This window comes from Chiloscyllium punctatum, chromosome 36 (genome assembly GCF_047496795.1).
Source record: "Chiloscyllium punctatum isolate Juve2018m chromosome 36, sChiPun1.3, whole genome shotgun sequence".
NCBI lineage: Eukaryota > Metazoa > Chordata > Chondrichthyes > Orectolobiformes > Hemiscylliidae > Chiloscyllium > Chiloscyllium punctatum.
The window spans coordinates 26,022,098-26,042,409 of record NC_092774.1 but is presented as its reverse complement, the minus strand read 5'-3'; the positions used below and the strand labels follow the sequence as shown (position 1 = coordinate 26,042,409).

At 44.9% G+C, this 20,312-nt stretch overlaps 1 protein-coding gene across 1 annotated transcript in view; it reads left to right on the top strand.

Annotated features, from left to right (window-relative positions):
• The first annotated feature begins 4,639 nt into the window (after positions 1-4,639).
• Positions 4,640-20,312, top strand: part of LOC140460048 (uncharacterized) — a 99,209-nt gene continuing 83,536 nt past the window's right edge. The window contains exons 1-3 of the mRNA XM_072554455.1: positions 4,640-4,700; positions 4,805-5,365; positions 11,259-12,670. Coding sequence (XP_072410556.1) covers positions 11,644-12,670 — 1,027 coding nt within the window. The 5' untranslated portion in view covers positions 4,640-4,700; positions 4,805-5,365; positions 11,259-11,643. The remainder of the gene's footprint in view (positions 4,701-4,804; positions 5,366-11,258; positions 12,671-20,312) is intronic.

Here is a 20,312-nt window from a genome sequence, read left to right as displayed (position 1 = left end):
TTTCACCAACAGAAATAATGCATCTGTTATCAAATACACATAGAGAGTACAGCAGGGAAATTGTTTTTTTCCTCTCTCATGTACACACACATATGCATATTCATGGGGTGAATGTGTATTTGCAGGATTATATTTACAGATCCATTCTATTTTGCTCAAAACATACACAATCTGCAGGCAGTCAATTCATGTAATATTTTATGATTTCCACTTTGGAAATGGAATCAGCCTGACTCAAGACTAGGATACAGACAGACTCTGACCTCACACCTTTAATGCTTATCTGAGCTGAGACGTCATCTTTTGTTGTAAAACCTTAAGTAGTTTAGGTGTTGGAGGTGATTTCCTCGAATTCCTGGAGCAGCAATTACTGTTTTATATGCTGTTGCATTGTTTTGGAAATTTGGAGAAAAAAAACTCAAAACAACCAGCTCTTTTGAAAGGAAGAGGAACAGACAAAGGAAGCACATAGTGAGGTCAGTGCAGGAGAGAGAGAGAGAGAGAGAGAGAGAGAAAGAAACCCACATTGCTAACTGACACAACAGTGAACCTGCACAGTTACTGCCTTTGCTATTTGAATTCATGTATCACTGGACTTTGGCGTGTATCTGGGAAAATTAACAAGCAGTAAAATTCACAACTGATCTTGGAGATCAGTTTGGGATAGGTTACAACACAGAAAGAGATAAGTGGATTTTTTAACCATGGCCTTGCAATGAGTCTGCAGTGAGTGGAGTGGGTCCTTTCTTGATTATATATTTTATTGAGATATGTCTCTAGATTAAACTTAAAATATAAGCCATAAATATTAAGTTAAACTGGAACAATGCTTTGAAGCGGAATAAGACAGTGCTATTTTCTGGATCTGTGGATTGAAAGAAGCAACGATGGCCGTTCGTAGAGTGATATGCTCTTCTTGTTGGATGTGGGAGTTTAGGGAGAGTTTACGGGTTACTCCCAACCAAATGCCATTGGTTGTGAATCCTATCAGATTGGTTGGAGAGACAGTTAGAAGTAATGAGGAATTTACAAGAGCAAGGGATGTGATGGATGGCAGCTTTAGGAAGGGAGGAACGTCTCATAAACAGTCACATAGATGGGTTAACTCCAGGAAAGGTAGGAGGGGTAGGCAGGAAGTCCAGGAGTCTTCTGTGGCTATCCCCATTTCAAACAAGTCTGCTATTTTGGAAAATGTAGGGAGTGATGGATTCTCAGGGGAATGTAGGATGAGCAGCGAAGTTTCTGGTATTGAGACTGGCTCTAATGTAATGAGTGGTACGTCGGGTTCCAAGAGATCAATTGTGTTTGGGGAATCTCTAGTCCGAGGTACAGACAGACGTTTCTGTGGCCAGCAATGAAAAATCAGAATGGTGTGTTGCTTCCCTGGTGCCAGGATCAAGGATGTCTCAGAGAGGGTGCAGAATGTTCTCAAGGGGAGAGGGGCCAACAAGAGGTCATTGTCCACATTGGAACCAACAACATAGGAAGGGAAAAGGTTGGGATTCTTAGGGAAGATTACAGAAAGTTAGGCAGGATTTTAAAAAGGAGGTAATCGAGAGTAGTAACATCTGGATTACTCCCGGTGCTACGAGCTAGTGAGGGCAGGAATAGGAGGATACAGCAGATGTATGTATGGCTGAGGAGCTGGTGTTTGGGAGAAGGATTCACAATTTTGGATCATTGTAAACTCTTGTGGGGTAGAAGTGACCTGTACAAAAAGGATGGATTGCACCTAAATTCAGTAAAGTGTTTGACAAGGTTCCCCATGGGAGACTGCTTGGCAAGGTTAGATCTTATGGAATACAGGGAGAACTAGCCATTTGGATACAGAACTGGCTCAAAGGTAGAAGACAGAGGGTGGTGGTGGAGGGTTGTTTTTCAGACTGGAGCCCTGTGACCAGTGGAGTGCCACAAGGATGGATTTGGATGTGAGCATAAGAGGTACAGTTAGTAAGTTTGCAGATGACACCAAAATTGGAGGTGTAGTGGACAGTGAAGACAGTTACCTCGGATTACAACAGGATCTTGATCAGATGGGCCAGTGGGCTGAGGAGTGGCAGATGGAGCTTAATTTAGATAAATGTGAGGTGCTGCATTTTGGGAAAGCAAGTCTTAGCAGGAATTATACACTTAATGGTAAGGTCCTACGGAGTGTTGCTGAACAAAGAGACCTTAGTGTGCAGGTTCATAGCTCCTTGAAAGTGGAGTCGCAGGTAGATAGGATAGTGAAGAAGGCGTAAAGTATGCTTTCTTTTATTGGTCAGAGTATTGAGTACAGAAATTGCGAGGTCACGTTGCGGCTGTACAGGACATTGGTTAGGCCACTGTTGGAATATTGCATGCAATTCTGGTCTCCTTCCTATCAGAAGGATGTTGTGAAACTTGAAAGGGTTCAGAAAAGACTTTTTTTTTATTATATAGAACATAGAACAAGGATGTTGCCAGGGTTGGAGGATTTGAGCTATAGGACGATGTTGAATAGGTTAGCGCTGTCTTCCCTGGAGTGTTGGAAGCTGAGGAGTGAACTTATAGAGGTTTATAAAATCACGAGCATGGATAGGTTAAATACTCATGGTCTTTTCCCTGGGGAGTCCAGAACTAGAGTGCATAGATTTAGGGTGAGGGGGGAAAGATATAAATGATACCTAAGGGGCAACTTTTTCACGCACAGGGTGGTGCGTGTGTGGAATGAGCTGCCAGAGGAAGTGGTGGACGCTGGTCCAATTGCAATAATTAAAAAGGATCTGTATGGATAAAAGAATAGGAAGGGTTTGGATAGGATGTGGGCTTGGTGGTGGCAGGTGGGACGAGGTTGGGTTGGGATATCTGGTCAGCATGGACGATTTGGACCAAAGGATCTGTTTCTGTGCTGTACATCTCTCTGACTCTATAACAGTCAAAGTTAGGGAGTTGAACCTCATAAATCCTCATAGCTGCTTAACTAAGTGGGCAAAATATCAATACCTCTCAGCCGTTCCATTTGCAAATCGAACACTATTTTCAAGGCAAGTTGTTTGTGTCTGTGCATTAGTCCACAACCCAGGGGAAATATAATGGAGTCTTTAATAGTTGCCCACTGTGTCCCATATGTCAAATTCATTAAAGTCTGGATGTCGTGAAAAAAGCAAATATACCTAATGCAGATTTCTACTACCCAATTAAAACGTATGTTGGGCACTTGAAAGGATTGGGGACATTTTGAAGCATGCCACAGACCTAGTGTGGGCCCATGGCTTATCAAATAGGGTTTCACCTGTCATAACCCTGGGGCAAGCAAATTCTTTATTACTAATTTTGTAAAGCATAAGTGCTCTCAGCACCATTACGTTCGGACACTAGGACCCTGTTGAGTACTCACAATTCTTGCTACTCAGCCACAAGATATTAATGTATCAGCATTTTTGTCCCAGGCCAGCTTTCCTTTTTATTGGATGTGACAAAAGCAGCAGCCACTCTATATTTCATCTCTCAAACAATATCAGCCAGTGACCTGGCAGGACCAGGGTATCTCCTGCCTGACTCGCCAACTGTGGAGGATGGAAATAAAGTCCCATGCAAGGAAAGAATTTGTTTATCAGGGAGCAGTACAGCTGCAAGGCCAACCGTCTCCGCTGAGCCTGGGAAACATAAGCTTTAGCAAGCAGGCACTAGGATGAGATTCAAAATGGCTCCCAGGCTTTAATATGTGACAAAATGGCTGACTCAAATCTAACAATTCTTCCACATCATTGCAGGGAATAAAACAAGAAAAATGAAACAAAATTAGAAATAAATAGATGCTCATGCTTAATGTTTGTTTATTAGGAAGAAAACCAGAAATAGGGATTTCTCAGGTTTCTTCTCGTGCCCTACTTGAGGAATTCTCTCTCACTTACATCTAACTATTATACCCAGCTCAGATTTACAACAATACTTACATGAACAGAAATAAAGCACTGATGTAGACTTTTTCACTCCCTCATGCACATATGTGCACACATATAAGTCTATGGGTGTGAATGTTTATTTGCAGATACATTTTATTTTGCTCAAAAAATGCACAATCTGTAGGCAGTCAATACTATGTAATAATATGTGAATTCCGCTTTGGAAATAGAACCAGTTTGACTCAAGACTGGGACACAGTCAGACTCTGATCTCACACCTTTGATGCATTGTCTGAGATCAGATGTCACCTTTTGCTGTAAAACCTTCAGTTCTCTCGAGGGTGACATAGAAGAAGTTCTGGGATTTACTGTACATAGTAATGACACCTGCAACCCAGTCTAAAAGATGAAAGACTTAACAATCCAAGTTTGTTCAATATATCCTTTCAGTGGCAGGACATGCAATGTTTTGCTAGAAGTTCTGAGTCTTATGATCTTATACTCTACAACCATCTGATGAAGGAGCAGCACTCCGAAAGCTACTGGTTCCAAAGAAGCCTATTGGACAAGGGATCTTTTGGAAAGTGTGTTCTCCTCCCCGTCTGCTACAGGGCAGTGCAGCGCAGGCGCAGTGAGGGGGGCAGCTGTCGACTTCGCCCCGTCCCTTTGGTTGACACTTTTCCTCACCACGCCCTTCGTTACCGTAGTGACGTCACAACGCGGAAGTGGCCCTGTCAGTTTGAGTGACAATCCCTCCCTCTGGGAGGAGGGGAAATCTGTTCACTTGTCGCAACGGGAGTGAATCCAGTGAGGGAGAAGCCTCCGCAAACTCAGGTATGCGACTTAATTACCCGCGTGAGAAGGGACGGAACTATCCAAATTGGGGAGGGGTAAATATCTTGTCTGATTTGTTTTTAAAATGTACCCGATTCCCACAGGTAATGCAACAGTTACAAGTACAGCTACATGCAATATTCCTCATTGCAGCTTCAAGTCGGCTTTGCATCCTCTGTTTCTCCTCCGCCTTGGCTCCAGCACATTCGGCTTCCTTCCCTCATCTCCCCCCCCCGCCCTGATGTCCAAGCTGATCCTCAAATCTTTTGTGGGTTTTGAAAACTTTCTTAATCCTCTAATCGAGTATGAGTTGGAAGGTTATGTTGTAGCTGTTCCGGACATTGGTTAGGCCATTTTTGGAATATTGTTTGCAGTTCTGGGCTCTCTGCTAGAGGAAGGATGTTGTGAAACTTGAAAGGGTTCAGAAAAGATTGACATGGATGTTGTCAGGGTTTGAGCTGAACAGGGTGGAGCAGTTTCCCTCGAGCGCCAGAGGCTGAGTGGTGACCCTGCAAGGAGATGTTATGTGGAACATGAATATGTGCACACCCGTAGCCGGATTCATTGAAGCAGTTCTCATACGACCCTGCAGTAGAGTTAAAAGACGTCAGCAAACGTGGCAGGAGGGCTAACACGGTATTGGAAAGTGATATTTCTCTTCAGAGGTGAGAAGGTTTGTAGCCTTAAAACTTGTCCTTAAACATTTCGACTAAATTGTAATTTTGAATTATAGAACACATTTGCTGCACAATAGAAAATAGACAGGCAGGGAGAGTAAAAACTGGATTAGTGGTGCTGGAAGAGCACAGCAGTTCAGGCAGCATCCAACGAGCAGCGAAATCGACGTTTCGGGCAAAAGCCCAATTAAGAACGTTTGCCTGAATATCAGTCAATCTGTATAAACAGGACACCGAGTGATAACATTCATGGCTGTTCCTTTGTGAAATTAATAACAATGTTGATTCTGACCTCGAAAAGAAACTTGCTATCGATTAACTTCTCCCTCGAATTATTGTCCTTCACTATTATCTGACTAGTTCAAAACATGCAGTGCTTTTGTTAACTTTTTGTGTTTGTGATTACCTTTATACACAAGTTTACAAAGGCTATCTGTTTGTGATAGTACAACAGAGTAGCCTGCTAGGGCACTTGAAGGAAGAGTGATGTCCTACACTCCTGGATTATTAGAATCCAGTTAGTCTGGCTTCTATCTCTGACACCTCGCTCCCCTTCCTGGACCTCTCCATCTCCATTAGTGACGACCAACTTGACACTGACATTTTTTACAAACCCACTGACTCCCATAGCTACCTGGATTACACCTCTTCCCACCCGATCTCTTGCAAAAATGCCATCCCGTATTCCCAATTTCTCCGCCTCCGCCATATCTGCTCCCAGGAGGACCAGTTCCACATAGGACACACCAGATGGCCTCCTTCTTTAGAGACCGCAATTTCCCTTCCCACGTGGTTAAAGATGCCCTCCAACGCATCTCGTCCACATCCCGCACCTCCGCCCTCAGACCCCACCCCTCCAACCGTAACAAGGACAGAACGCCCCTGGTGCTCACCTTCCACCCTACAAACCTTCGCATCAACCAAATTATCCACCGACATTTCCGCCACCTCTAAAAAGACCCCACCACCAGGGATATATTTCCCTCCCCACCCCTTTCCGCCTTCCGCAAAGACCGTTCCCTCCGTGACTACCTGGTCAGGTCCACACCCCCCTACGACCCACCCTCCCATTCTGGCACTTTCCCCTGCCACTGCAGGAACTGTAAAACCTGTGCCCACACCTCCTCCCTCACCTCTATCCAAGGCCCTAAAGGAGCCTTCCACATCCATCAAAGTTTCACCTGCACATCCACCAATATCATTTATTGTATCCGTTGCTCCCAATGTGGTCTCCTCTACATTGGGGAGACTGAGCGCCTCCTAGCAGAGCGCTTTAGGGAACATCTCAGAGACACCCGCACCAATCAACCAAACCGCCCCGTGGCCCAACATTTCAACTCCCCCTCCCACTCTGCCGAGGACATGGAGGTCCTGGGCCTCCTTCACCGCCGCTCCCTCACCACCAGACGCCTGGAGGAAGAACGCCTCATCTTCCGCCTCGGAACACTTCAACCCCAGGGCATCAATGTGGACTTCAACAGCTTCCTCATTTCCCCTTCCCCCACCTCATCCTAGTTTCAAACTTCCAGCTCAGTTACTGTCTCCTTGACTTGTCCGACCTGCCTATCTTCTTTTCCACCTATCCACTCCACCCTCTCCTCCTTGACCTATCACCTTCATCTCCTCCCCCACTCACCCATTGTACTCTATGCTGCTCTCTCCCCACCCCCACCCTCTAGCTTATCTCTCCATGCTTCAGGCTCACTGCCTTTATTCCTGTGAAGGGCTTTTGCCCGAAACATTGATTTCGCTGCTCGTTGGATGCTGCCTGAACTGCTGTGCTCTTCCAGCACCACGAATCCAGTATTTGATTTTCAGCATCTGCAGTCATTGTTTTTACCTTATAGGTATCAGTGTTACGTTGTAACAGTGATGCTATTAATAAATGAAGGGGATGATTAAAATTAAACTAAAATTGTCTGTAAGAGTTTTTTTAAAATTCCAGACTACCAAGTGTTCTTCATTAATATTACCAACAAAGTGCAGTCCATTGTCCAAGGTAATGCTGAATACTGAAGCGGGGATTAATTTCCTTAAGCAAAATCTTCACCACAGTCTCAGCAGTAGTGTTGGCTTCAATCCACTTAGAAAATACATAAACAATAACCAAAACATATTTATAGCACTGACATTTCAGCAACTCTATGAAGTCCAGTTGAAATGTCACAAAGGGACCCTCCGGCAAGGCAGTTCTACACAGAGCTCAAGGCAAGCCTTTTCCAGGGTTATGTTCCTGACAAATAAGGCACCGGTCGCTAACCCTTTGAGCTAGTTGTTGGAGGTGGGGATGCTACCAAGCTGTCAGGAGATGGTTGGTGACCAAATGGGCACAACAGTGAGTTGCGTAATGCACACAAGTCAATAACCCAAACAGCAAGATCATCAGACATACAAGTTTGATCTGTGGGAGGAGTCCAGAGTTGGAACTGTCCTCCTTCCAATCAGAGTGCCACCCACACCATTGTCTGAATGCAGAAGTTGGACCATGAGCCTCAGAAGCTGCTGTTGCTCCTCTCTCTCTCTGAATGAAGATAGAGCTTCACCCTGCACCACAACGTCCTTCCTTTGTCTGACATCTCTGAGTTCAGTACTCTTTTCTCACCCCCTTTTTCCAGAGTGGTGAAGGGAGTCCAGGCAAGGGAAGGGAGGTGATTTGAAATTGGAGCATTCAATGTTGAGTCCTTCGGGCTGCAGGCTGCCCAAGCAGAAGATGAGGTGTTGTTGTTCCTCCAACTTGCAGGCTGTTTCGTTGTGGCAATGGAGGAGGCCAAAGATGGTCATGTTAGAAAGGCAGTGGGAAGGGGAATTAAAATGGGTGGTAACTGGGAGGTCCGGTCAGCCTCTGCGGACCCACCTGCGATGCTCGGCGAACCGTTCCCCAAGTTTATGCTCGGTCTCCCCGATGTAGAGAAGACCACAAACACGTGGCAAATGCTGTACCACAATGTAAAGTTATAGCCTTTGCTGTAAAAGAAAGCAGAAGGGAGATGCATTGTTTAAATGGTGGATATATTGTGATCTGGAGATCAGAGTCAAAAAGTGTGGTACTGGAAAAGCACAGTAAGTCAGGCAGCATCCGAGGAGCAGGAGAGTTGACATTTTGGGTATGAGCCCTTCATCCGGAATGATGTGTAGATGTACAAAGGGGTCTCAACGTCCTTCTACTCCAGTCAAGGTCAGTTGTCAGACAGGTGCAGAAAGCAATCAGCAAAGCAAGAGGAATTGAGTTCAGATGTGCAGATGTCTTCCTGCAGTTAGGGGGGGTTCATTGAATATATTCAAGGTTGAGTTCATCTGATTTTTGAACAACCCAGAAGTGGATGTTTATGCAGGAAGACAAGAAAATAGTTTTAAGACCAGAATTGAAACAGACCTTCAGTCCAACTAGTCCATGCTGACTATATACAGAATTTAAACTAGTTCCACCTGGATTGGCCCATATCCCTCCAAACCTTTCCTATTTATGTACTTTCCAAATGTATTTTAAATGTTGTTACTGTACCTGTATCCCTGACTTCCTCTGGACATTCATTCCACACACACCACTCTGTGTTTAAAAAAAAAAGGTGCCCCTCCTGCCTTTTTAAAGTCTTTCTCCTCTCACCTTCAAATTTGCTGCCTCATCTTGAAACGTCCACCCTTGGGAAAGGATACCTGGCAGTCACCTCATCTATGCCCCTCATGATTTTATAAACTTCTATAAGGTCACCTCCCAATTTTCTGTGCTCCAGTGAAAACGTATGTGGTGCTGGAAAAGCACAGAAGGTCAGGCAGCATCCGAGGAGCAAGAAAATCGACGTTTTGGGCATAAGCTCTTCATCAGGGCTGATGACCGAAACGTCAATTTTCCTGCTCCTCGGATGCTGCCTGACCTGCTGTGCTTTTCCAGCACCACACTATCGACTCTGACCTTCAGCATCTGCAGTCCTCACTTTCTTCCAGTGAAAATGTCCCAGTCTATCCACCTAGATATGGTTAGATTCATATCCAATTACGATCTGCTCAGTGCTTGGTGCAGGCTCGAAAGACCAAATGGCCTCCTACACCATCCAATTCTCTTCCAGGACATCAACATACCATAAGACATAAAAGCAGAAATTATGCCATTCTGCCCAACGGCTCTGGTCCACCATTTAATCATGGCTAATGAGTTTCTCAACCCCATTGTCCCACTTTCTCCCCGTAATCCTCAATCCCCTTGATACTCCAGAACCTATCTCAGTCTTAAGTATCCTCAGTGACTTCTCCACAGTGTTCTGTGGCAATGAATTCCATAGATTCACTGCTCTCTGGCTGAAGAAGTTTCTCCTTCGATCCTTTCTAAAAGGTCTTCCATTTAATCTAAGGCTGTGACATCGGGTCCTAATGTCTCCTACCAATGGAGACATCTTCCCAGCGTCCACTCTGTCCAGGCTGTTCAGTATTCTATATATTTCAATTAGAGCCCCCACCGAGTGTGGGCCTGTTCATCAGCATTAACCAGACCCTTCAGGATGAGGTACAGCAGGGATTAGGTTCAGCAAAGTGAGAATGGACGGAGTGTATGGGATGGAGATTTTCAGCTGTTTGGGAATGAGTGAGGAAAGACAGTTTGATATAAAATAGAATTGATCAGATGGGCTGATGTGCTGAGCAGTGGGAGATGGGATTTAATTTAAAGAAATGTGAGGTGTTGCATTTTGGTCAAGCAATCCAGACAGGACCAACCCAGTTAAGGGGAGTGTTGCAGAATGAAGAGACCTTGGAGTGGAGGTTCAGACATCCTTGAAAGCGGAGTCTCTGGAAGATACGATAGTGAAGAAAGCGTTTGGTATGCTTTCCTGTATTGGTCAGAGCATTGAGTATAGGAGTTGGGAGATCATGTTGCAGCTGTGCAGGACATTGGTTAGGCCACTTTTGGAATATTGCATTCAGTTCTGGTCTCCCTGCTATAGCAAACACGTTGTGAAACTTTGAAAGGAGTTGGAAAAGACTTACAAGGCTGTTGCCAGACTTGGAGGGTTTGAGCTACAGGGAGACGCATGAAAGACTGAGGGGTGACCTGATGGATGTTCATAAGGGGCACGAATTGGCTGAATACTTAAGGTCTTTCCCCCAGGCTATGGGAGTCCAAAACTAGAGGGCATATGTTGGAGGTGAGAAGGGAATGATTTACAAGGGACCTGAGGGCATGTATGGAACGAGCTGCCAGAGGAAGTGGTGGAGGCTGGTACAATGCCAATGTTTAAAAGGCATCTGGATGGGTATATGAATGGGAAGTGTTGAGAGGGATATGGGTCACATACAGGCAAATGGGACTAGATTAATTTAGGATATCTGGTTGGCTCAGACGAGTTGGGCCAAAGGGTCTGTTTCTGTCCTGTATGACTCTAATCATCTTCGGTGAAAGCAGAAGTGTGGTTGTTAAGCCTTTTCAAGGATGTTTTGCCCTTACTAGGAGCAGAAGAGTTTGACTGAAGTGTGTCGGTGTTAATGCCTTGATGTCTCATTTTGCTCCCACCTTCCTGGGGACATTAACCATTTCATGTCTGGTTGTTCCTCTAGAAGCTGCATTGCAGGTTCAGCCTGAATTGATACTCTTGTTTCCCAAAAGCAGACCTGCTCACTCTCAGCAGTATCCCAATGTTGTGAAAGATATTAATTTTCAGGTGGCTTTATCCAGAATTCAGGGAGATGTCAGTCTTGACATTTTTGCCCCTGTAAGATCCTGAAGGAGAATTAGTTAGGGCGGAGTGAGAACAGAGGGGCAGAGAGAGAGTGGGATGGTGCTTTCAATTTTGTAGAATAACAAAAGAAAATAATATTCCCAGAGAAGGTAGAGTTGTTTGTTCTGAATTTCTACTCTGGAATGATAGTAATGACTTTTGTAATCTCTTTACAGAGCATTTGAAGATCTGAAGACAGTAGTTTCAAAATCAACAGATGAAGGCCTTATGCCAGAACCATTGACTCTCCTGCTCCTCAGATGCTGCCTGACCTGCTGTACTTTTCCAGCACCGCACTTTTCGATACTGACTCGCCAGTGTCTGCAGTCCTCACTTTGTTAATGTCTGACAGTCATTCAATCTGTCGTGATCACAATAATTTTCAACTATGATTCTGTGAGAAGGAGCAAAGCTTTTTGGTTCCGATTTCAGTATGTTTTTCAGCATCAGTGGGACTGGATGAGAGACCCTACTGTGGCAGCACAGGGAGTGTGGTGTGTGTAACAACTATATAGCAAGGAGAGGCTGTACACACATTTGTGTGTAGCTGAAGCTTTGGCCATGGAGAAACCCAAGGAATCCTGCCCTGTGGAGAAACCATGGAAGTGTGGCGACTGTGGGAAAGGCTTCCGTGTCCCGTCTGCCCTGGAGACTCATCGGCGCAGCCACACTGGGGAGAGGCCGTTCTCCTGTCCTATCTGCGGGAAGGGCTTCATCAATTCCTTCACCCTACTGAGGCACAAGCGGGTCCACACAGGGGAGAGGCCCTTCAACTGTGTTGAATGTGGGAAGGCCTTCAGCAATTCCTCTGCCCTGCTGACCCACAAACGGGTCCACACAGGAGAGAGGCCATTCTCCTGCCCTGAGTGCGGGAAGGCGTTCAGCAATTCCTCCGACCTGCTGACCCACAGGCGGGTCCACACGGGGGAGAGGCCCTTCAGCTGCCCCAAATGTGGGAAGGCCTTCATCAATTCCTCCGCCCTGCTGACCCACCAGCGGGTCCACACAGGGGAGAGGCCCTTTAGCTGTCTTGAGTGCAGGAAAGGCTTTACCCAGGCCTCCACCCTGCTGACCCACTGGCGGATCCACACGGGGGAGAGGCCCTTCAGCTGTCCCCAGTGCAGGAAGGGTTTTACCTGCGCCTCCGCTCTGCGGACCCATTGGAGGGTCCACACGGGGGAGAGGCCCTTCAGCTGCCCTGAGTGTAGGAAGGCCTTCAGTGATTCCTCCACCCTGCTGAGGCACCGGCGGGTCCACACAGGGGAGAGGCCTTTCCCTTGCACTGAGTGCGGGAAGGCCTTCAGCAATTCCTCTGACTTGCTGACCCACCAACGGATCCACACAGGTGAAAGGCCTTTCAGATGCCCAGTGTGCGGGAAGGCCTTCAGCGATTCCTCTGCCCTGCTGAGGCATCGGCGGGTCCACACGGGGGAGAGGCCCTTCAGCTGCCCCGAGTGCGGGAAGGCCTTCAGCGAATCCTCTGCCCTGCTAACCCACCAGCAGGTCCATATGGGCAAGAGGCCGTTCTCCTGCAGAGTGCAGGAAGGCCTTTATCAATTCCTTCACCTTGCTGACCCACCAGTGGGTCCATGAGATTAGATTAGATTACTTAGTGTGGAAACAGGCCCTTCGGCCCAACAAGCCCACACCGCCCCACCGAAGCGCAACCCACCCATACCCCTACATTTACCCCTTACCTAATACTACGGGCAATTTAGCATGGCCAATTCACCTGACCTGCACATCTCTGGACTGTGGGAGGAAACCGGAGCACCCGGAGGAAACCCACTCAAACACGGGGAGAATGTGCAAACTCCACACAGTCAGTCGCCTGAGGCGGGAATTGAACCCGGATCTTTGGCACTGTGAGGCAGCAGTGCTAACCACTGTGCCACCCTCCACAGGGGGAGAGACCATTCACCTGCTCAGAGTGCGGGAAGGGGTTCAGTCAGGTGGGTAACTTGCGGAGGCATGAGCAGCTCAACAAGGGGAAAGAGGCCGTTCAGGGGCCCCGAGTGCAGGAAGGGGTTCACCTGTTCTGTTAAGCTGCTGACCCACCAGCGGGGCCACATGGGGGAAGTGGCCATGCACCTGCTCTCAGTGTGGGAAGGTATTCACCCGCTCCTCCCACCTGCGGAAGCACCAGAGAGTTCACGTGCCATCACGGGAGATTGAAGCAGTGACCGCCGAGTGCCATTATCAACTTGACTACCAACCCAGTTCTGGTGCTGTCGGGTTCAAATCCCGCCACAGCTGACGGTGGAATTGGAATCTGGTCAGAATGTAGGTGAACCCCCATCCAATTCACTCATGTCCTTTTAAGGGAAGGAAATGGCCATTGTGGGAAAGGATTCACTCAGTCGTTCCAGCTGCAGCCTTTACCCAGTCTAGCCTACACATTACTCCTGACCCACAGCAGCCTGGTTGACTCGACACTGCCCCCGCTCGTTAGCACGGCAAACGAGCGGGGAAAAATTTACTTGGAGACAGGATATATGTTGAAATTGCTGAGGCAATACTTCCTACAGGTTAAGGCTGTACTAAGAATCCAATTAAAAAGGGACAACTCGGTGCTGACCAATAGTAAAGAAACTGAGGGAGGGAGGTGAGTGGTGAGTAGTGTATGCGCTTTGACCTTGAGCTATTTAAAAAGCATCCAAATTTTCTACACCTTTTTGCTGGGGGGATCTGAAGCTGTAACAAAGTTGGGTCACAATAAAGGTTACCTGAACTTACCGCTGGGCTCCGGCTCTCATTGAAAGGATCGTTAGAAGTTGTAAATCTTTCAGGAGTGCAGGTACTGCATTGTTTCATCAGCGTTGTAAAGTTTATTGGCAGCACCGGGAGGTGTGGGCTGTGTTCACAAGAAATGATTTGGAGGTGCCAGTGTTGGACTGGGGTGGATAAAGTTAAAAAAATCACACAACATCAGGTTATAGTCCAACAGGTTTATTTGGAAGCATGAGCTTTTGGACCGCTGCTCCTTCATGGGGTAGCTGTGGAGCAGGATCATAAGACACAGATTTGAGAGCAAAAGATCAGTGTCATGCAGCTAATAGGATATATTGAACAAACCTAAATTACTGTTAAGTCTTTCATCTTTTGGAATGAGTTACAGGTTTCGGTTCACTAATAAGTAAATCCCAGAACATCTTTTAAGTCATCTTCTTGAGATGATTTAAGGTTTTATTTTTTAAAAAAGTGACATCTCAGTTCAGATAATACATTAAAGTTGTGAGGTTAAAGTCTGTCAGTATCCCAATCTTGAATCAGACTGGTTCTATTTCTAAAGTAGGAATGTATAAAATATTACATGGCAGATTGTGTGCCTTTTGAGCAAAGTAGAATATATCTGCAAATAATTCTGCCAGTACAAATTCACCCCATAGAGCTGTGTGTGTGCACGCGCGTGCATGCATGAGAGTGTGATTGTGTCCATGTGAGTTTGTGCTGAAGAGTGTGTACATGCTTATTAAAGTGAGAGTATGATGGAATATAGGCCTGTGAGAGTGGGGTGTGTGTGTGTGTCAGAGAGTGTGTGTATGAGAGAGGTATGAATAAAAGGGAGGGCTTGTGTTTTCCTAAAACAAGGAAGGGCAGAACTGCTACAGTTAAATCCTGGATCATGTTGTGCAACAGACAGACATGGTGGTTTCAGGTACATGGGTCTTAAAGTTGAATCTCTGGTAGATTCAACTTGCCTTCATTGTGCAGACTGTTGAATATAGGAGTTGGGACATCATGTGGAGGTTGTACAGGATGTTGGTGAGACTACTGTGTACAGTTCTGGTGGCCCTGTAATAGGAAGAATACTATTAGAGAGGGTTCGGTAAAGATTTACCAGGACGTTGACAAGACTGGAGGGTTTGAGTTTCAGGAGAGGCTGGGACTTTTTTCCACTGTAGCACAGGAGATTGAGGGATCACCTTATTGTGATTTATAAAATCATAAGGGGCGGAGATAAGGTGAATAGCAAAGGGCTCTTCCTTAGCGTAGGGGAGCTCAAACTAGGGTTTTTTAAATAAGGTGAGAGGAGAGAGATTTATAAGGAACCTGAGGGGCAACATTTTGACAGAGGGTGGTCTGTGTGTGGAATGAACTTACTGGGGAAGTGGTAAATGCAGGTGCAGTTACAACATTTAAATGACATTTGGATGGGTACATGAATAGAAAGGTTTTAGAGGGGTATGGGCCAAATGCAGGAAAGTGGGACTGGTTTAGTTTGGGAATCCTGGTCAGCATGGACGAGTTGGACCGAAGGGTCTGTTCCTTTGTTGTACACTTCCATGAACCAGAAGTGACCTTATTGAAACCAGTAGAATTCTGAAAGTGGCTTGACAGGACAGATGCAGATAAAATACTCCATTGTAGGGGGAGCCAGAGTCCCGAAAATGTGAAAGCAGGCCATTCAGCCCATCTATTCACATTGGCTCTCCCACTCATACCCACCCCCTTTACTCCATCTTGCCCATGGCCAATCCTCCACATCCCTGGGCATTATGGGTAATTCAGCGCGGGCCAATCCTCCCTAACCTACACCCCCTAATCTATAAATTATTTTAGTCCGCAAGGGTAAAAAGCACAAGGATTTAAACAGTGAGGGGGTAAAAGTCACAAGCCCCAGTAAAATCAGATGTAAAGTGAGTGTAAAATGTGACTATGACAGGACAGGCCCCACATTCCTTCCCCTCCGTCCCCCCCCCAACCTGCCTCACCTTTCACCTCCCGGGCCCAGTACCTTCCAGGTGGCCCCAGAGTTGACACAGGGGCCGCCCCACGACCAGTAGAACTCCACCACCCAGGCGGCCGACGGGTTCCCAAACAGGCCCTTAACCCCATCCGCCTCCAGAATGGTCACCGGCTCCTACCTGCTGTACAGCCGGGCGGTGTGGCCCGTGACACAGCAGCTGCACCAGGAAGGCGGCGGTGCCCAGTGACGGGTGTCTGCCCCGGGGCCGCACGGCGCCATTTTCCTAACGGCCGCCCCTTCCCCGCTCGAGCGACTTCTCCTCCCAACCGCCTTCACCCCCGCGTGACGTCAGCTCAGGAGGGATGGGCGGGGCCGGGGGAGCCTCACCGTCACCAAGTAACAGCCACCTCGCGCTACAACTGCTCATTCACAAAAACAAACTCTCCTGTCTCGCTCTGCAGCTGCAGGGGGGACACTGCCACGTTCCGAGGAGCCCTGTCTACATTGGGAAAGCTCGCTGTAAACAGATATTCCGACATATAACGAAACGTCCTCAGATCTAAAGGGGAAAATCTGCATTTTAAAGGGACGTGGACATTTTAACGGGCTTATAGAGATATTTAAATGGACGAGATTGTATTTCAAAGGGATGTGGGCACATTCAAAGGGATATCTTAATATGCAAAGTGACGCAGTCATATCTAAATGCATCTACATTTCAAAGAGACGTTGCCCTATTTAGAAGCAGAAATATCCCTTTAAGAGATATACTCATTTTAAGAGAATTACCCTTTGGGTAAATATAGATTATCGAGGGGCAAGATTACGCTTAGAGGAACATGCATTTAAAAGGCTTAGCTACATGTAAAGGGGCATTTTTATATTTAAAAATGTACATTGAAATCTAAAGAGACTTGGTCATAATTAAAAGTACCTGGTAATATTTAGAAAGCATGACCATGTTGGAAATAGTGCAGCCACTTTTAAAAAGGGGGTTGGGGTGGGCGGGAGCTAGTTTAATTTTTAAGAAAATAAGCAAGTTATTACGATTTGGAACGATCTTGAAGGGGTAATAGAACCAGTAAATGGCAAAGGTAATTGCAAAATTCTTGAAAATGATTTTAGATATATGTGGATGCGGGGAAATAATTCAACAAAAGACCTATTACACATTTGATAGACCAAACAATCTTCTTTTGAGAGATATAAATGGGAGTATAAATATTTAAGTAGAAATTCCAATTCTCCTCCCAAAGTCATTGTCTTATCAGGGTGCAGTGCAAACCAGTACAATTTGTTATGCCACAGTAGGCCTTGCTACACAACCTCGTCGTGTCCTCACCCAATATTCATATCTGTGTTCTTAGCAGTCACGTTTTAAGGGAAAGAACGGATGATGAAACACACTGGCTCTGCCTGTGATGCTCACATTCCACGAACAAATAAAACAGATCATGGCGCTGCCATCACTGCATGTGTCAGAATTAAATGATCAGAAAAATTCTGACCTCACACTACACCCAGTTTGTGCATAAAAATGTCATTATTTCTACTTATTCTTATAATTTCTATTGATATTCAGTCTGCACCAAGTTAACAGCGGCCAATTCTGCATGTTGACTTTCTATTATCACAATCTCTTTGACGTTCTTATATATGTATTTAAATTAATCTTCAGATTGTTTCACAATTGAATGACGTTGCCAGACTGAAAACTCACAACTTCACCAAATGTCAAAACTTCTTTTTTACGCTATTTGGGCAATGCCACAGACAAATAAAATATCAAAGAAAGACAAAGTTATGAGGAGGGATACATATTTTGTTTAACCAAGTACAATGGCAGTGCAGAGAATTTCAGAAACGTGCAAGAAATATTCACTTTGTACCCCTTTATTCAACTCATTCAAGAATTTCAAATTGAATTTGAGGTAATTCAAGAGCAAATGGCAACATGCCTTTGTTAATAGACTCACCATAAATTATGAAAGATCACTTTTATCAAAGTCACAATGCTTAATCCCAAATGGAGCAATTAGGTGCAAAGTTACTTTCAACCATTTAATAAAACATTGCAAATTTTATTTCATATGAAAATACAATCATTTTATAATTTGGATAAGATCTTTACAAGGGAAATATATTAAACAAAATAGCTTTCCTGGGTATCAATATTTACAACAGTTATGCAGCTATTATTTGGCAATTGACCAACTAATTGAAATAATTTCAGAATAAATTAGCTGCTCACTGCTTGTCACTGGCCACTCGGGTGTTTCCTTACTTCCTGGTGGTGGAAACTGAATAAAGATTCGTGCACCTTGTGTCTTTCACCGTGTCTCACACACCTGTATACGCACAACATGGGTGCTGGGGGGAAAAAAAAGCACAAAATAAAACATAAATTAGCTTCACACTGCTTGTCACTGGCCACTCGGGTGGTTCTTTTCTTCCTGGTGGTGGAAACTGAATAAAGATTCTTGCACCTTGTGTCTTCCACTGTGTTTCACACCTGCACACACATATGGGTGCTGGGGAAAAATAAGCACTACCGCACTTAGGCGATAGTGTGGGGGGGGGGGGGCGTTCAAAAAATAAAATTAAAAAAAAAGAAAAAGAGATAAAATAAATTAGCTGCTTCATTATTATACATTGATATATTTTAATAAAAATGTCATGAAAAGGAAATCTTTAACACAAAGAACAAAGCAAAGTTAAATAAAATACAAAACCATCTTACAGAATTCACTTCAAATCATATCTGTTGAATCACAAAAAGATGATGCTCAATGTACCAAATATCAGACAATCACTGGTAATGACAGAAAAACATTGTAAAGAACATATATATCTCAATTATATCTTAAATGAATAACCACTCTGTCTTGGACAACAACAATTGAAAGTTTTTTTTGTCAGATTGAAAACCCGGCGCCAGGTTGACCTCCAGGGGGGAGGCACGGGCACCAGTTGGCCGGTGGACAGTCCTTTGGGTTCAGATTATCCTCTTACATGAAAACTCTGATCGCCAAGCTTTAGAAAATCCATCACTGAGCTCCATGTTGAATAAATGTTTTTTTTTCAGGAAATCCTTTTCAGATTTCAGGCTTCTCCAACAACAATAAGCATGAAGGAAAAGTTAAGCTCAGTGAGGAAAGGGTGAGTAATAGCAATATCTCGGCTCTCACACAAATATCCTCTGAAGAAAAGAAATGCATCTGGATGGGGACATGAATAGGAAGGATTCAGAGGGATATGGGCCAAATGATAGTAAAATGGGTCACTAGGTTAATTTAGGATATCTGGTGGGCCTGGACTGAAGGGTTTGTTTCTGTGTGCTCCTCTTCTGTGATCCCCAGTCATCTCCCCAAACCAGCTATTATCATTAAATAATCTGATAATTGTTGACTTCCATTAACCTCTTTGAGCCTAAGAAATTTCCTCTCTCTGCAAAGTGTGGTTCACATTGGCAAGTTCAATCTTCCTCCGATCCTTAGGAACACACTCTATAATGCGCAACATTCTCAATACCCGTTTAACGTTCATTGGGGAAACTACTATCAGTCCAACAGTTGGACAGAATTCCTCCGAAATGTTTTTGGTAAATGCACTGCTCCCATCAGAGCTCGTGGGTTCACAGTTTAAAATGCTTTTAACAGCCTTTTTAAAAATTTCCCTGCCTTCCCAGGATACAGAATTTCTCCCATCAGAAATTGTTTGCCCTGAAAAAAAATCCAGCAGGAAGATGACTATGGAGTTATCAGTAAAAATGTCTCTTTTGGGTCACCCAGGGTTAGAAATGGAAGAACATCTCTCTTCAAAGTTACTGTTCGGTTTGCTATTTCAACATTCCTTGAATTTAAGGTGTTCCATTGTCACCTTTAATTATGATCCATTAAAAACAGTATCCAGTCTCATCTGAGTGCAGAACCAACTCAACTGACTGAAGAACCGAAACAACTTTTCTGTCTGCTTTTTAGATGTGACATTCTCTCTCTCTCTCTGGTGACCCAACAGCATTACCAGGGCTGGAAGTACCACTCTCGGAATACAATTGCTGATCTACAGTTTGCTTCTGCTGCTGAACATAAGGATTTAGAAGCTCCTCGCCTGATCTCGCACAAAGCACAAAAACAGACTGTTCACCCGTACCTGCACAGTGGAGAAATTTCCCTTAGAATAGATCACAAAATAACAACTGTTACCAGTCCCACGACTCATGTTCTTCCTATGGACAAAGTTAAAAATCACACAAAACCAGGTTATAGTCCAACATGTTTATTTAGAAGCAGTAGTTTTCGGATCGCCGCTCCTTCAGCAGGTGGTTGTGGAGAATGAGATCATGATCATGGAATTTGTACCAAAAGAGTCCAGTGTCATGGAAATGTGATACATTAAACAACTTCAGATTAAACCTTTCATCTTTTCGAATGGGTTTTTGCTTTTTAATATGTTAATTCCTGAACTTGTTTTTAATTACCTTCTCAAGAATTTCATTTAAATGCAGTGATTTTCAAACAATAGGTGTGAATTCTGTCTG